This window comes from Hemitrygon akajei, chromosome 25, assembly GCF_048418815.1.
Source record: "Hemitrygon akajei chromosome 25, sHemAka1.3, whole genome shotgun sequence".
In the NCBI taxonomy this organism is placed as follows: domain Eukaryota; kingdom Metazoa; phylum Chordata; class Chondrichthyes; order Myliobatiformes; family Dasyatidae; genus Hemitrygon; species Hemitrygon akajei.
In genome coordinates this window covers 22,739,441-22,757,235 of record NC_133148.1, presented here as the reverse complement: position 1 = coordinate 22,757,235, position 17,795 = coordinate 22,739,441, and the positions used below count along the sequence as shown (strand labels likewise).

General features: G+C 45.5%; 1 protein-coding gene across 1 annotated transcript in view; it reads left to right on the top strand.

The window, feature by feature from the left end:
• LOC140716437 (uncharacterized) overlaps positions 1-17,795 on the top strand; it is a 37,724-nt gene that overhangs the window by 3,777 nt on the left and 16,152 nt on the right. The window contains exons 2-3 of the mRNA XM_073029173.1: positions 3,701-4,711; positions 13,236-13,238. Coding sequence (XP_072885274.1) covers positions 4,014-4,711; positions 13,236-13,238 — 701 coding nt within the window. The 5' untranslated portion in view covers positions 3,701-4,013. The remainder of the gene's footprint in view (positions 1-3,700; positions 4,712-13,235; positions 13,239-17,795) is intronic.

Below are 17,795 nucleotides of genomic sequence, written 5' to 3'. Positions count from 1 at the left end.
GAATAGCATGACCAGGCATATTAATGTGTGGCTGAGAGGGGGCAGGGATTCAGATTCCTGGATCATTGGGGCCTCTTCTGGGGGAGGTACGACCTGTACAAAAAGGACGGGTTACACTTGAACCCAAAGGGCTAATATCCCAGTGGGCACATTAAATAGAGCTGTTAGGGTTTGCTATTTTGGCAGGGGGATGGAAACTGGAGTGATAGGACTGAGGAGGGGGAAAACAGAAATAAATCAAAGATAACGTGCAACAGAGATGATAGAAAGAACAGGCAGGAGATGAGGCTTAATCACTGCCAGTGGGATGAGTTACAGGCAATAGAGGCGTGGTGCAGTTAAAACAGAAAGCAACACATACTGGACTGAAAGTGTTACATTTGAATGCACGCAGCATAAGGAATAAAATGAACTATCTTAAAATTCAGCTACAGATTGGCAAATATGATGTGGCCATTTCTGAAACTTGGCTAAAGGATGGCTGCCACTGGGAGCTGAACATCCAAGGATATATTTGGTATCGGAAAGATAGGTTAGTAGGCAGAGGGAGTGGTGTGGCTCTGTATAAGAAATAATATTAAATCATTGGAAAGAGGTGACATAGGATTGGAAGGTGTAGAGTCTCTATGGGTTGAGTTAAGAAATGGCAAGGGTAAAAGGACCCCAATGGTCTCCAAACAACAGCCGGGATGTGGATTACAAATTACAACAGGAAATAGAAAAGACGTGTCAGAGAGGCAACGTCATGATAATCGTTGGGGATTTTAACATGAAAGTGGATTGGGAAAACCAGGTCAGTACTGGACCTCAAAAGAGAGAATTTGTAGAATGTCTAAGGAATGGCTTTTTAGAACAGCTTGTTGTTGAGCCCACTAGGGGATTGGCTGTGCTGGATTGGGTGTTGTGCAATGATCCGGAGGTGATAAGAAAGCTTATGGTTAAGGAACCCTTAGGGGATAGTGATCACAATATGATTGAGTTCACACTGAAATTTGAGAGGGAAAAAATAAAATCCAATGTGTCAGTATTCCAGTGGAATAAAAGAAATTACAGTGGCAGGAGAAGGGAACTGGCCGAGGTTGACTGGAAAGGGACATTTGCAGGAAGGACAGCAGAGCAGCAATGGCTGGAGTTTCTGCGAAAAATGAGGGAAGTGCAAGACAGATATATTCCAAATAAGAAGAAATGTTCCAAGGGAAGAAGGACACTACCGTGGCTGACAAGTGAAGTCAGAGGCAAAGGAAAAGCAAAAGAGAGGGCATACAAGGAAACCACAGCTAGTGGGAAGATAGAGGAATGAGGAGCTTTTAAAACCTTGCAGAAGGAAACTAAGAAGGTCATTCGGAAGGGAAAGATGAATTATGACAGGAAGCTGGTGACTCATATCAAAGAAGATACTAAAAGCTTTTTTAAGTATATAAAGGGTAAAAGAGAGTTGAGGGTAGATATAGGACCAATAGAAAATGATGCTGGAGATATTGTAATGAGAGATGCAGAGATGACAGAGGAACTAAATGAGTATTTTGCATCAGTTCACAGTAGAAGGCATATGCAGTATACCAGACTTTCAAGAGTGTCAGGGAAGTGAAGTTTGTGCACTGAAAATTATGACTGCGAAGGTGCTCAGGAAGCTCAATAGTCTGAAGGTGGATAAATCTCCTGGATCTGATGGAATGCACCCTCGGGTTCTGAGGAAATAGCTGGAGAGATTACGGAGGCATTAACGATGATCTTTCAAGAATCGATAGATTCTGGCATTGTACCAGATGACCGAAAAATTGCAAATGTCATTCTGCTATTTAAGAGGTGTTGGAGGCAGTAGAAAGGAAACTAGACCAGTCAGCTTGACATCAGTGGTTGTGAAGTTGTTGGAATCGATTGTTAGGGATGAGATTACAGAGTACCTGGGGGCACATGACAAGATAGGCCAAAGCCAGCATGGTTTCCTGAAAGGAAAATCCTGCCTGACAAACCTACTGCAATTCTTTGAGCAGGGTAGACAAAGGAGATGCAGTAGACGTGGTGTGCTTGGATTTTCAGAAGGCCTTTGACAAGGTGCCGCACATGAGGCTGCTTAGCAGGATAAGATCCCATGGAATTACTGGGGAGTTACTAGCATGGGTGGAGCATTGGCTGATCGGCAGAAAACAGAGAGTGGGAATAAAGGGATCCTATTCTGCCTGGCTTCTGGTTACCAGTGGAGTTCCACAGGGGTAAGTGTTGGGACTGCTGCTTTTTACGATGTATGTCAATGATTTGGACTATGGTATTAATGGATTTCTGGCTAAATTTGCTGATGATACAAAGGTAGGTGGAGGAGTGGGTAGCATTGAGGAAACAGAGCCTGCAGAGAGACTTAGATAGTTTAGGGGAATGGACAAAGAAGTGGCAAATGAAATACAATGTTGGAAAGTGTATGGTCATGCACTTTCGCGGCAGAAATAAATGGGCAGACTATTATTTAGATGGAGAGAGAATTCACAATGCAGAGATGCAAAGGGACTTGGGAGTCCTTGTGCAAGATACTCTAAAGGTTAACCTGCAGGTTGAGTCGGTTGTGAAGAAGGTGAATGCAATGTTGGCATTCATTTCTAGAGGTATAGAATATAAGAGCAGGGATGTGATGTTGAGGCTCTATAAGACCCTTGTGAGACCACACTTGGAGTATTGTGTGCAGTTTTGGGCTCCTTATTTCAGAAGGGATATACTGACATTGGAGAGGGTTCAGAGAAGATCCACGAGAATGATTCCAAGAATGAAAAGGTTACCGTATGAGGAACATCTGGCAGCTCTTGGGCTGTATTCCCTGGAGTTCAGAAGAATGAGGGGGGATCTCATAGAAACATTCGGAATGTTAAAAGGCCTGAACAGATTCCCATGGTAGGGGATTCTAGGACAAGAGGGCACGACTTCAGGATTGAAGGACGTCCTTTTAGATCTGAGATGTGAAGAAATTACTTTAGTCAGAGGGTGGTAAATCTGTGGAATTTGTTGCTTTGAGCAGCTGTGGAGGCCAAGTCATTGGGGGTATTTAAGGCAAAAAGTAGATAGGTTCTTGATTAGCCAGGGCATCAAAGCAGGGGAAGGGGATGACTGGAAGAATTGGATCAGCCCATGATTAAATGGCAGAGTAGACTTAATTGGCCGAATGGCCTACTTCTGCTTCTATATCTTGTGGTCTCAAAGCCTTGCATTCACTTTCAATCTTTTCTAAAATTGCCCTTGTTCTACCTCTTCTGGTTCTGGATCTCTCTACCTGCGAGAACATGTTTAATCCCATTCTCTCTGGGAACAGATTTACTGCATATCAGACACCTTTGTCTGGAGTAACCAGTGACCTGCAGCACTCACACTGGTGAGGGAGGAGGGTTTGAGTGCTTAGAAAGCCTCCAGAGCAGCCGTGTAATATCATGTGCTCTTTGTAGCTCTGTGGGACGTGCCCAGAACCTGAAATAATACCGACTGGGAGAGACAAACTGAGCCAAGTCACAGATCAATGATGGGCAGACATGTCCATTCTGACAGAGGCGGAAGGACAGGAATTTAATTGTCAGTCAGGATTCCTGAACTGGGGCCAGGTAAAAGATAAGGAGTTGTTTCTCCAACTTGGGCTGAATCTCACTATATGTTAGAGACTAAAACTGTTTAATTTAAAATACTGTCCTTCATCCATTGATGTCTTTTATAAATCATCTTGCAGGTTTGAAACATCAAAGAATTTCTGAATGGGAATCTTAAAGATAAAAACACGTCAGTTCTGCTGTCTTTGTCAGCTCACCAGCACTTGAAAACAATCAGTCTCTGACTGTAGAGGAGGAGATGCTTGAGAAGACAGCACAGCACTCACAGCAAGGAGAATCCGATCACGTGTTCAGTGTCAGGGTGAGAACCCTACCCTATGGGAAAAGACTGATTCACCAAGTCTACGTGCAGGCACATAAGCAAGTTCACAAGTGAGAGAGAGATTGTTCCACAGTTTTGTGTGTGGACAGGGATTCACTGTTGCATCCCAAATGATGAGACAACAGCAAGTTCAAACTGGGGAGAGACCGTTCACCTGCTCTGAATGCGGGAAGGGATTTACTTCGTCATCAAAACTGCTTTCACACCAGCGAGTTCATACCAGGGAGTTCACTTGTTCTGAATGTGGGAAGAGATTTACTGAGTCTTTTAATTTACTGGTGCACCAACGAGTTCACACTGGGGAGAGACCATATACTTGTTCTGAATGTGGGAAGAGATTTACTGAGTCTTTTAATTTACTGGTGCACCAACGAGTTCACACTGGGGAGAGACCATATACTTGTTCTGAATGTGGGAAGAGATTTACTCAGTTCGGTAACCTACTGACACACCAGCGAATTCATACTGGGGAGAGGCCGTTCACTTGCTCTGAATGTGGGAAGGGATTTACTCGGTCATCTAACCTACTGGCGCACCAGCGAATTCACACTGGGGAGAGACCATTCACCTGCTCTGAATGTGGGAAGGGATTTACTTCGTCATCTAACCTACTGGCGCACCAGCGAATTCACACTGGGGAGAGACCATTCACCTGCTCTGAATGTGGAAAGGGATTCACTCTGTTATCTAACCTACTGGCACACCAGCGAATTCACACTGGGGAGAGACCATTCACTTGCTCTGAATGTGGGAAGGGATTCACTCAGTCAGCCCACCTTGTGAAGCACTACCGAATTCACACTACCGAGTTTAAGTAAGCGGCCTGCTGGATATTTAACCCTCACAGCTTCTGAGTCCAGAGACACGTTCAAAAGTGACTGTTGTGTCAGACTGTAATTATTGTTGATCTCTTAGATGAAGTCTGCCCCCTAGTGATTAGGATGGGAAGTGTTTCTTATTGTTGATATGATGGGAATGGAGTTTAATATTCTGGATTGGTGACAAATAGATGAGTTCCATTTTAAACATTGTCTCAGGTACTTAGTTAATCTACAACACACCCAGTTTACCACTTGGAGCCAACACAGTCCAGCTGGTCCGCGCCCATGTTTCTGTTCCACTAATGTCCTTTTAAATCCATCCCTGCTTTTCACTTCTCACTCTCTCTGTGGTGATGGGTTCTAAATAGTCACCAGTTGTGGGTGAAAAGGTTCCCCTTGAATTTCCTGCATGACTTTCTGCAGACTGAATACAAGGTCAATGCAGTTATGTGCAACATGTTCTTCATCCCTCAAACCTTTGTGCTGAGGAAGAATGGCATTGGTTGTTAACCTCCATATTCCCTGTTCTTTTCTGTATAATACACGAGAGTGCAGATGCTGGAAATCCAGAGTAATACTCACACAATGCTAGAGGAACATAGCAAGTCAAAAGAAAATTTGAAAGAATAGGACTAAGGGAAACTTTTTGGGTTTGCTACTGGAGACTAGTGGTGTTTCTGCAGGCGTGATCTGGCTTCACGTCCGAACATTAAATGGTATGATGAGTAGCCAATGGCTTCATTCTGAGTACAGTTACAACTGTACCAAATGTCCAATATGCTGACACTAATTCTTCTTCTTGGCATCAAGAGTTCCGAGCATGTCTAACAATGTCCTGTTGAATCTCTCAGGCTGAGGATCATCTTGAAGATGATATACATTGTCCTTGAAGTTCTGGACTCAAAACAAGCTCAGTAACACATGTATGAGACTGCTCACAAAATCCTTTCCCTGATCACTGTGCATCCTTCTCGGGAGGCCGTAATGAATAAAGTATTTCTCCCAACAAAGCATTTGCAATTGTGGATGTTTTCTGGTCCTTTGCGATGCAGCCAGTCAGAATGCTCTCCATGATACATTTGTAGAAGTTTTTGTGTTTTAGTTGACAAACCAAATCTCTTCAAACTCCTACTGAAATATAGCCACTATGTTGTCTTCATTATAGCTGCACCCATATGTTGCATCCAGGTTAGGTCCTGAGAGAAATTGACACCAAGGAACTTGAAATTGCTCACTCTCTCCACTTCTGATCCCTCTATGAGGATTGGTTTGTTTCCCCTCGTCTTACCCTTCCTAAAGTCCATTATCTTTTTGTGTGTCGCACCAGACAGTCAGCCATTCTTGTCTGGCGTGTGGTGTCAGGATTGGTCGCCTTTTGGATTACCCAGGTCACAATATGAACGTTCCTGACTCAACCCTTTTGTTTACGAGGCCGAGTGGCTAGCTCGGCGCTCAACCCTGCACAAATGGAAAGTGTGCTCGAGGGGTGGCCCAACTTGGATTTGAACTCAAGTCCATAATCAGCTCTTCAGTCTTGCAAGGAGTTGATTCAAATGGTGACTCACTCTGGAGTCGTTCTTTACAAATCTCCAGTAGTACACACGGAATCCAAGGAATGAGTGCAGAGCACTCACAGTTCTTGGTCATGTGGTTACCGCCTCTATCTTAGAAGGATCTGTAGCCCCTCTATTCTGAGAATCTATGTGTCGTACATAGTTGACTGATGTTTTACAGACTGACATTTGTCCAGAGACAGTTTTAAACGTTCAGCTTTCAGGTAGTCTAACACCTTCAGTAGCCTTGTCTCCTGCTGCTCCAGTGTTGACTCAAACACTGTGAGATCATCCAATTACACAACTACTTCAAGCAGGTTCATGTCTCCAGCAGTCTGCTCCATGACACGTTGGAAACTAGCCAGTGCTCCTGATATGCCCTGGGGCATCCTTTCAAACTGGGAAAAACTCCAAGAGGACATAAGAATGCTCTTTTTCCTTTAGCAGATTCACTCATCGGTATTAGGTAATATTTGCTATATTCGATGTGGTGTGACCTATTGAATGGTGAAAGGTCTTGTTAGAGTGGATGTGGAAAGGACGTTTCCTATGGTGGGAGAGTCGAAGACCAGAGGACGTAGCCTCAGAAAAGAGGGGTGTCCTTTTAGAACTAAGATGAGGAGGAATTTCTTCAGCCAGAAAGCAGTTAATCTGTGGAATGCTTTGTCATAGGCACCTGTATACTTAAGGCAGAGGTTGATAGATTCTTGATTTGGTCAGGGCATGAAGGGATATGGGGAGAAAGCAGGAGATTGGGGCTGAGAGGGAAAATGGGATCAGTCATGATGAAATGGTGGAGCTGATTCGATGGGCCAAAAGGCCTAATTCTGCTCTTATATCTTACGGTAATCCTGGTTCTTAGAACCACCACACTGAACCATTTTCTTCCACGTCTGCAGGCCAGAGCATCCTCTATCACAATGGAACTGTGTGTGGGTCTGGGATTATACGTCTGTTCAGTGACAATCATCACACATTCATATTTTCCTGTTTTTTTTTCATCACAATAATTATAGATAACACATAGGGACTCCTTAACTCAGTGACAATTCTAGCTTCATTCATTTTCAGTAGGAGATGCGTAACATCTTCAATCTCTGCTGGTGTTAGCCGGCAAGACCTCTCTCTGAAAGCTGTTTCCTCTGTCACTGTGATAGTGTAAGTACTTTAAAAAAACAGTATCATACTCATCATAGAAAAGATGTCTTTGTGTCCCAACATCTTATCAGTTTATTCCTTTTATCCATTCCTCTGGTATTGGTGACTTCAAGTCAACTTTTCTGATACAGGAGACTCTTTCTTTTTCTCTACCAAAAAGCTAGAAACTACACCCCCAGGAAAAATGTGTGCAATCTACATGTCACGTTTGAGGGTGCCATCCCTTCCTGAGGTGTGAAATTTGGAAAATTCAGTGTCAGTAGGTCATCATAAAGCCCAACTGATTCACACTGTACAAGAGAGCAAATATGATCTCTGTGAAGCTCTTGGATGCCAATTGAGAAAACCACAGCAAACTAGAGGGTCAGTTCCATCAGGCAGATGACAGATAACGAACAGTACAAATTGTCTTTGATGTAAGTATGCATTTCAAACATGTCTCACTGAACAATGCACTCTTGTGGGGTCCTGACCTCAATAGCAGTCTGCTCGGGGTCTCGTACTTCAGAACTGATTCCGTTGCAGTGATGGCAGACATCAAACCACTGTTCCACAGTTTCCTAGTGAGAGAGGGTCACCGAGTCTACCTCAGATCCTTGTGGTTTTGTAACCACCAACTAGACAGTGAGATTCTGGAGTCCCGTATGAGACTTCATGTGTGCGGTAACTGTCCCTCTCCTGCTGTAGCAATCTATGGCCTTAAGAGGACTGCTATTGAGGGAGCTAAGGAATTCAGAACTGGAGCGCGTAGGTACGTAGAGAGGAAATTCCATGTTGATGATGGTCTTCAATCATTCTCTAATGCAGAGGAAGCGGTCAGTGTGCTGAATGTGGTGCTAGACATGCTGACGTACTCCAATCTCAGGTTGCATAAGATCACATCCAACTGCGCTGAGGTCTTAGCAACACACAGAAAATGCTGGAGGAACTCAGCAGGCCAGGCAGGATCTATGGAAAAGAGTAAACGGTCGACGTTTCAGGCCGTGACCCTTCATCGCTCCACTCTTTTCCATAGGTGCTGCCTGGCCTGCTGAGTTCCCCGGCATTTTGAGTGTGTTGCTCGGATTTCCAGCACCTGCAGAATTTCTCATCTTAGTGTGCTGAGTTCTTGCAATGGTTCCCGTCTGATTAAAAACCCTGAAGGAAGCTTCCGTCTCGGCTGATTTTTGAGACGTTGTTTAACTCGCTGCGTAGCTTTGTACATGCGTACTGCCAGGGAAACAGAGTTGTCTTTACTGCAAAGAGAAATGTGAAAAGTGACAATGACAGAATTTCTCCGCATCCCTTTTAAATGGATCCCCCTCTATCCTGAGGCTGTGCTTCCTTGCCCTAGACTCCCCCGCTATGGAAAACATTGTTTCCACATCTACTCTCTGTAGGCTTTTCAACATTCAAAAGGTTTCAATGAAATCCGCCCCCCCCCCCCCCACCCGTCCTTCAGAATCCAGCGAGTGCAGACACAGAGCTATCAAACGTCCCTCATATGATAAACCTCTCATTTCTGGAATCATCCTTGTGAACCTCCTCTGAATCCTCTCCAATGTCAGCACATCCTTTCTTAGATGAGGAGACCAAAACTGTTGACAATACTCAAGGTGAGGCCTCACCAGTGACATGAAACCTCATCATCACATCCCTGCTCTTGTATTCTAGACATCTTGAAATGAATGCAAAAATGGCATTTGCCTTCCTCACTGACTCTACCTGTAAGCTGACCTTTAGGCAGTTAGGGAATTGAGAGGACTCCCAATTACCTCTGGCCTCATTTTCTAGTGGTCCTACATCCTATATCCACTTTCATCTCTCTATTTTTTACAAACTTGAAAAAGCTTTTACTATCCACTTTGATATTGTTTGCTAGCTTGCTTTCATATTTCATCTTTTCCCTCCTAATGATTCTTTTAGTTGCTCTCTGTAAGTTTTTTAAAAGCTTCCCAATCCTCTCTCTTCCTATTAATTTTTGCTTTGTGTATGCCCTCTCTTTTGCTTTTACATTAGCTTTGACTTCCCTGGTCAGCCCCAGTTGTACTATTTTGCCATTTGAATATTTCTTTGTTTTTGGAATACATCTATCGTGCACCTTCCTCCTTTTTCCCAGAAACTTATGCCATTGCTGCTCTGCTGTCATCCCTGCCTTCCAATTTACTTTGGCCAACTTCTCACTCATACCACTGTAATTTCCTTTACTCCACTGAAATACTGCTACATCACTCCCTATCCAATTTGAAGTTGAACTCAATCATACTGTGATCACTGCCTCCTAAGGGTCCTTTTACCTTGAGCTCCCTAATCATCTCTGGTTCATTACATGACACCCAATCCAGCATAGCTGATTCCCTACTAGGCTCAACAACAAACACCTCTAAAAAGCCATCTCGTGGGCATTCAACAAACTTACTGTCTTATGATCCATTACCAACCCGATTTTCCCAATCCATCTGCATGTTGAAATCTCCCATGTCCATCATAACTTTGCCCTTTTCTGTTTCCCATTGTAACCTCTGGTTCACATCCCAGCTGACTTTGGGAGGGCTGTATATAACTGCCATCAATGTCCTTTTACCCTTGCAGTTTCTTAACTCAACCCACAAGGATTCAACATCTTCTGATCCCATGTCACATCTTTCTACTGATTTGATGCCATTCTTCACCAGCTTAGCCATGCTACCCTCTCTGCCTGCCTTCCCATCACTCCGATACAATGTGTACTCTTGGACATTCAAGTCCCAACTACAGCCATCCTTCAGCCGTGATTCAGTGATAGCCACCTGATAATGTGTAATAGTGCATCAAGATCATCCACCTTATACTCCATGCATTGAGATATAACACTTTGAGTACTGCATTTGCTACTGTTTTTGATTCTGCATCAAAAAGCTGCAGAAGGACAACTCTGTCTCCAAACCCAGGCAGGTGGGGGTCGTCAGTCTTGTCAGGCCATCCACCTAGGAGAAGGACACTCCGACGTAACACTCCTATGACCCGAGGACCTCGCTGTCACCATCCCAGCTTGCTAGGCTATGGCAGATGAACCCTGGGTGTAAAGTGTGGGGCCAGTACCGCGCCCACTACACTCCACCTAAAAAGAACCATTGCACAAACTGAAGGGCACGCCCATGTCTACGACTGCAGCAAACGTGGGCAGCCCCCTTCCTAAATCTTCGTCCGCGAAGCCAAGCCATGAGTGAGTGATTCTGCATCCATAATGCACTGATACTCACCCTGCTAGCTGCAATTTTGTCCCATCATCTGCCTGTTCTTCCTGATGGTCTACCCGCACACTATCTTAGCTTTTTTTACCACCTGTCCTATCCTGAGTCCTTTCATTCCTGTTCACATCCCTCTGCCAGATTAGTTTAAGTCCTCCCCAACAGCTCTAACAAACCTGCCCACGAGAATATTGGTTCCCCTCGGGTTCGGGAGCAGCCTATCACTTTTGAGCAGGTCATACCTCCCCAGAATAGATTCCAATGGTCCTAGAACCTGTCCCCTGCACCGGCTTCTCAGCCACACATTAATCTGCCATATCACCCTGTTTCTACCTTCACTGGCACGTGGAACAGGCAGCAATCCAGAAATTACTCCCCGGGAGGTCCTGCTTCTCAGCTTTCTAGCTAGCTCTCCAAATTCTCTTTTCAGGACCTCTTTGCTTTTTCTTCCTATGTCATCGGTACCAATATGTACCAAGACATCTGGCTGCTCTCCCCCCCTCTCCAAAATGTTGTGGATGCAATCTGATCCTGGCACCTGGGAGGCAACATACCATCCGGATGTCCCATTCTCATCCGCAGAATCTTCTGTCTGTTCCCCTGACCATTGTGTCCCCTATCACTCCTGCTCCCCTCTTCTCCCTCTTCCCCTTCTGCACCACGGCCCCATGCTCTGTGCCAGTAACCTGGATGTCCCATTCATGTCCACAGAATCTACTGTCTGTTCCCCTGACCATTGTGTCCCCTATCACTACCGCTCCCCTCTTTCCCTTCTGCCCCATGGACCCAAGTGCAATGCCAGTAACCCGGTCGTCACGGCATTTCTCTGGGAGGTCGTCCTCCACAACAGTATCCAAAACAGTATTCTTATTATTGAGAGGAATGGCCACAGGGATGCTCTGCGCGAACTGCCTATTCACATTTCCATTTCTCCTGACAGTCACCCAGCTACTCGCCTCCTGCAACTTCGGGTTGACGACTTCCCTGTGACTCTGATCCGTTATTTCCTCACTCTCCTGTACAAGCCGAAGCTACTGCTCCAGATCCCTAATACAGTCTTTAAGGCGCTGCAGCTGAATGCACTTCATGCAGATGTAGTTCCCTGGGAGCCTGGGTCTCCCAGGAATCCAACATCCGGGATGAAGAACACACAACGGTGATTTACTACATTAGACTCAGTAAGAGAGGGTAAAATGGGAACATTAATAGAAACTTAGCTGGAGCCATGTCTCTTTCGAGCTGAAGCCTCCTTGAGCCACAGCCTGCGATTCCTATTCTCACCACTGGCCTACTCCGGACAATGGCTGCCCTGCTTGTCCCTTCTGTACTTTTAAACAAGCTTCGCCAACCTTTACTTTATTGTCACCAAACAATTGATACTACAGTGATACTTGTTTCTGCACTTCGCGCTCCCAGAAGTACAAATCAAAGTAAATATAATAAAAATTTAAATTATAAATCATAATTAGAAAATAGCAAAGGGAAAGTAAGGTAGTGCAAGTCAGGTCCAGATATTTGGAAGGTACGGCCCAGATCCTGGTCAGGACCTGTGAGAAACCTCAACACTGTGCCCTGCTCCTGCCACTGATCGGGCCACCAGAATGAGCCCAAATGCCTGCAAAGGTCTCCTTCCAAACAAGCGTCGTTGACCTGTCAGAGTAAATATTGAAAGGCAAAATCAAATTATCAGGTATGATGGGTTGGATAGTTTGAAGTGTGTGTGTTTCAATGCTGGGAATATTATGGGTAAAGGTGATGAACTTAGAGAGTGTGGATCAGTACATGGATGATGTGGCCTTTACTGAAACTTGGTTAAGAGAGGGGCAGCAATGGGTGACTATGTGCCAGGCTTTTGAAGTTTTAGAAAAGATGAAAGAGGGGGTGGAGCTGGACTACTAATCAGGGACAATATCACAGCTGCACTCAGAGGAGACGAAATGGAGGGTCAGACACTGAGTCCATTTGGGTGGAACTCGGGAACAGGAAGGGTGCAATCACACTGAGGGATTGTACTACAAAGCCCCTAATAGCCACACAAGGAACAGATATGTAATCAGATTAAGGAAATGTCTAACAGTAGTAGGATTTATGTCCTGGGGGATTCAACTTACCTAATATGAACTGGGACCTGCTTGGTGTAAGGGGTTTAGATGGGGCAGAACTCAATAATTGTATCCAGGAAAGTTTCTTGATAGTCCAATGAGATGAGGGGCCGTACTGGACCTGCTGTAGGGTAATGATCCTGGCCAGGGTGACTAACCTTTCAGTAGGTGAGCAGTTAGGGAACAGTGACCACAACTCCTTATCATTTAGGATAGCTATAGATAAGGATAGGTATGGTCCTTATGGAGGAGTTTTTAAATTAGAGTCAGGCAAATTACAAGAGCATTAGGCAGAAACTAAGAAAGTGAAGTGGAAATATCTTTTCTCTGGAAAGTCCACATCAGATGTGGAGGGTACCGTATTTAAAGATCAGTTGCACAGAGTACAGGAAGGGGATGTTCCTGTTCGAAGGAAGGACGGGGATGGAAAGGTAAGAAAACTTTGGATGTCCAGAGAGGTGATGTTTAGTCAAGAAGAAAAAGGGAAAGGATGTAAAGCTTTGGAAGTCAGGATTAAAACAAAGCACATGAGGAGTATAAGAAGCCAGAGAAGAACTAACAAAGTGAATTAGGAAACCGGTAGGGGCCATAGGAAGTCCTTGGCAAGTCAATCACAAGGCATTCTATACATATATCAAGAGCAAGAGGATAACTAGGGAGAGGGTGGGACCACTCAAGGATAAAGGGGGAACATTTGCTTGGATGCAGAGAATGTGAGTGAGGTACTTAGTGAGCACTTTACTTCAGTATTTACCAAGGGAAAGGAAATGGAGGACCAGGAGATCAGTGCTGAATGTATAAATATGTTACAACATTTAAAGGTCAAGGAGAAGGAAGTGTTGCGCCTCCTGAAGAGTATTAAAATGGATAAGTCCCCAGGGCCTGGTGGGATTTATCCCAGGGTTTTGAAGGAGGCAGGAGATGAGATTGCTGGGCCCTTGACCAGTATCTTCTTGTCCTCTCTAGCCACAGGCGAGGTCCTGGAGGACTGGCGAGTAGCTAATGTTGTTCCTCTATATAAGAAGGGAACTATAGACCAGTAAGTCTCACATCAGTCAAACTGCTGGAGAAAATTTTTAGGGATAGGACATTCAGAAATCAGGGAGAGTCAGCATAGCTTTGTGTGTGGTTACCCCCACCTCGATTACTCAGACCACATCTCTGTTACGCTAATCCCAGCGTACAGACCACTCGTCAGGCACTCCAGACCAGTTCAGAAGCAGGTGAAAACCTGGCCAGCAGGAGCCATCTCTGCTCTTCAAGACTGCTTTGAGCACACTGACTGGCACATGTTCAGGGAGGCTGCAACCGATGGCGACTCTACCAACTTAGAGGAGTACACGGCATCAGTGACCAGCTACATCAGCAAGTGCATTGATGATGTCACTGTGTCCAAGACCATCACTATACGCGATAACCAGAAGCCATGGATGACCGTGGAGGTGCGTGCGCTGCTGAGGACCAGTGACTTTGCCTTCAGAGCAGACGACAAGGCAGCCCTAACAACAGTGAGGGCCAAACTGTCCCGAGCCATCAGAGGGGCAAAGCGTGCACATGCCCAGCGAATCCACAGCCACTTCCAGGACAGCGGCGACACTCAGCGCATGTGGAAGGGCATCCAGGACATCACCAGTTACAGGACAACATCATCTGACCGTGCGGGTGATGCCTCCCTCCCAGATGCGCTGAATAACTTCTACACCCATTTCAAGGTGGAAAATGACGTGGTGGTGAGGAAGACCGCTCCTCTTCCCAATGACCAGGTGCTGCGTCTCACCATGGCCAATGTGAGGAAAACTTTATGCAGGGTCAACCCACGGAAGGCTGCTGGACCAGACAATATTCCTGGCAGAGTGCTCAGAGGATGTGCAGACCAGCTGGCATCTTCAACATCTCCCTGAGCAGCACCGTCGTTCCAACGTGCTTCAAGGCCGCCACCATCGTCCCCGTGCCGAGGAAGTCTTCAGTGTCCTGCCTCAACGGCTACCGTCCCGTTGCACTCACATCCATCATCATGAAGTGTTTCGAGAGGCTCGTCATGAGGCATATCAAGACCCTGCTGCCCCCCTCACTGGATCCTCTGCAGTTTGTGTATCGTCCCAACCGCTCAGCAGACGATGCCATCACCATCACCCTCCACCTGGCCCTCACCCACCTGGACAAAAAAGACACGTACGTTCAAATGCTGTTCATAGACTTCAGTTCGGCATTCAACACAATCATTCCTCAGCACCTGATTGGAAAGCTGAGCCTACTGGGCCTGAACACTTCCCTCTGCAACTGGATACTAGACTTCCTGACTGGGAGACCACAGTCAGTCAGGATTGGGAGCAGCATCTCCAACACCATCACACTGAGCATGTGGCCCCCCAGGGCTGTGTGCTCAGTCCACTGCTGTTCACTCTGCTGACCCACGACTGTGCTGCAACACGCAGCTCGAACCACATCATCAAGTTCACCGATGACACGACCGTGGTGGGCTTGTACACATTTTCAGTGGCACCATGACCCTTCAACTTCAGATAGCCTTTGTCCTTCTCTCCCATTACTGAAACAAAATCATCACATCACCTTTGCTCCTTTAGAAAATCACCTTCATTCAACGTCCTCTGGTCTGACCTTCTGCCACCGAGACCACGTTCCTCTACTGTTCTCCGCGCGTACGTAATAACGTACTGGGTAACAAGTCACCAGTAGCATTCACACCACAAAACTCCCACACAGTGTCAGTCTCCAAGGAGGAAGCCTGATCACCTACTCTTGAGGTTCAAAGATGTTGTTAGTGTTGACTTTACCAATGTCAAATGTTGGGAGGGTCAGAATAATCGGAAAGTGTCTAGTGGTAGCTGTGTCATTACCATGCGCTCTCAGTAGGTCTGTGGGACTATGTGAAGCTATACTAATGGAGAGAGACTAACTGAGCCAAGTCATAGATTGATGGAGGACAACAGGACAACATCAGACAGGAGGACAGAAAATTTGATGCTATGTCCGAATGCCTTGACTGTGCTCAGTTAGAATATGAGGTCTTGTTCCTCCAAATGGTGTTGGGCCTTGCTGTGATGTCAGAGGTTACCATAGAGACTAAAATTATATCAGCTGAAATGATGTCCTTCACCTATTGATATATTTTGTAAATAATCTACAGGTAGAAAAGGTAAAGTATTTATGGATGGGTTTCTCAAACATAACAGTGCATCAGATCTGCTGTGTTGGTCAGGATCAGCAGTCGAATTGCTTAAATGTGGAGGAGGAGATGCGTGAGAAGACAGCTGTAGCAAGAAGAACCCAAACAGTGTTTGTAGCAGGGATGAGATGAGTATGAACCAACCTGGAGATAAGACATATAAATTGTCTTTGATTCATTGAAGGAGTTAGCAGATTACATTTGTAATGACAACATATGATTGTCGATCCTTGGAACAGAAGTGAAATCTCTTCCCAGCTGGAAATGTACATCTGCTCTGTGCCTGAAATGAAGTTTTCTGTTTTAACTTCTCATTGAATCTCAGTTGGGCCAGGGCCCTGAGAACACCCAAGCAGTTCTTCACTCAGACGCTCGACTGCTTTATTGTTGGAGGGATCACTACGTCTGTGATCTGACCTGATGCGTGGCCGGAGAGTTTATGGCAGTGAGGTGCCAATGACTGGCTCTCAGTTTGGATGGAATTCACATGTAGAAACTGATTGACTGTGGGGGAAAAAAGTTGTTTATTCCTGCAAAATGCTGGAGGAACTCAGCAGTGAAGCAGTATCAGTGGAGTGGAATTAACAGCCAATATTTCAGGAATAGAGGTTTTTGGCTTGAAGCCTCAACTGTTTATTCCTCTGCATAGATGGTAACTGACCAGCTTAATTCCTCATTGTGTGTCTTCTATATTTCCAGCATCTGAAGAATCTGTTGTGTTTTTGGTTTCTATCTGCACTTGTGTGTAGACTTTGAATTTGAAGCAGGTTGATATCGAGTATATCAAGTGGGAGCTTGCTGTGTTAAAGTAGCTGCTGAGTTCTCCACGTAAAAACATTGACTGGATTTGAAGCGGAAACAGTGCTTGCCGATACCCTAAAAGTTAAATCAGGCGACATGGGAGACAGAAGGTCCTTGTCTCCAGATGAGCTCAATGCCTTCTATGCTCGCTTTGAACATCAGAACATAGAGCTCCCACATTCCCTGATGATCCCATGGTCTCGGTCTTTGAAGCTGATGTGAGGGCTGCCTTCCGGAGGGTGAATCCACGGAGATCATCCAGACTGGACAGGGTACCTGGACACACACTAGAGGCCTGTGCTGACCAACTGGCTGGCGTGTTCACTGAGGTTTTTAACCTCTCTGTCCAGCATTACATGGTACCCACCTGCTTCAAGCAGGTTTTGTTCACCCTGTTGCTCAAGAAGAACACGGTGACCTGTCTCAATGACTATTGCCCAGTTGTACTTACAGCCACAGTGACGAAGAGCTTTGAGAGGTTGGTGATGAAACATCAGCTCCTGCCTGAGAGGTGACTTGGATCTGCTCCAATTTACCTACCGGAGCAACAGATCCACAACAGATGCCATTTCATTTGCTCTTTACTCAATCCTGGAACACCTTGACAGCAAAGGTGCACACATCAGGATGCTCTTTATCAACTACAGCTCAGCATTCGATACCATCATCCCCTCAAAACTAATCAATAAGGCTCAAGACCTTTGCCTCAATACCTCATTCTGCAATTGGATCCTGGTTTTCATCATTTGCAGACCGCAGTCAGCTAGGTTTGGCAACAACACCTCCTCCACGATCTCTATCAGCACAGGTGCCCCACAGGGCTGTGTGCCTAGCCCCCTGCTCTACTTCACCCTTACGACTGAGTGGCTAAGCACAGCTCCAATGCTATACTCAAGTTTGCTGACAACGCCACGGTCATAGGCCAGATCGAAGGTGGTGATGAATCGGCGTATGGAAGGAGATTCCAGATATAGCTGAGTGGTGTCATAAAACAACCTCTCTCTGAATCTCAGCAAGATCAAAAAACTAATTATAGACTTCAGGAGGGGGAAATCAGCGGT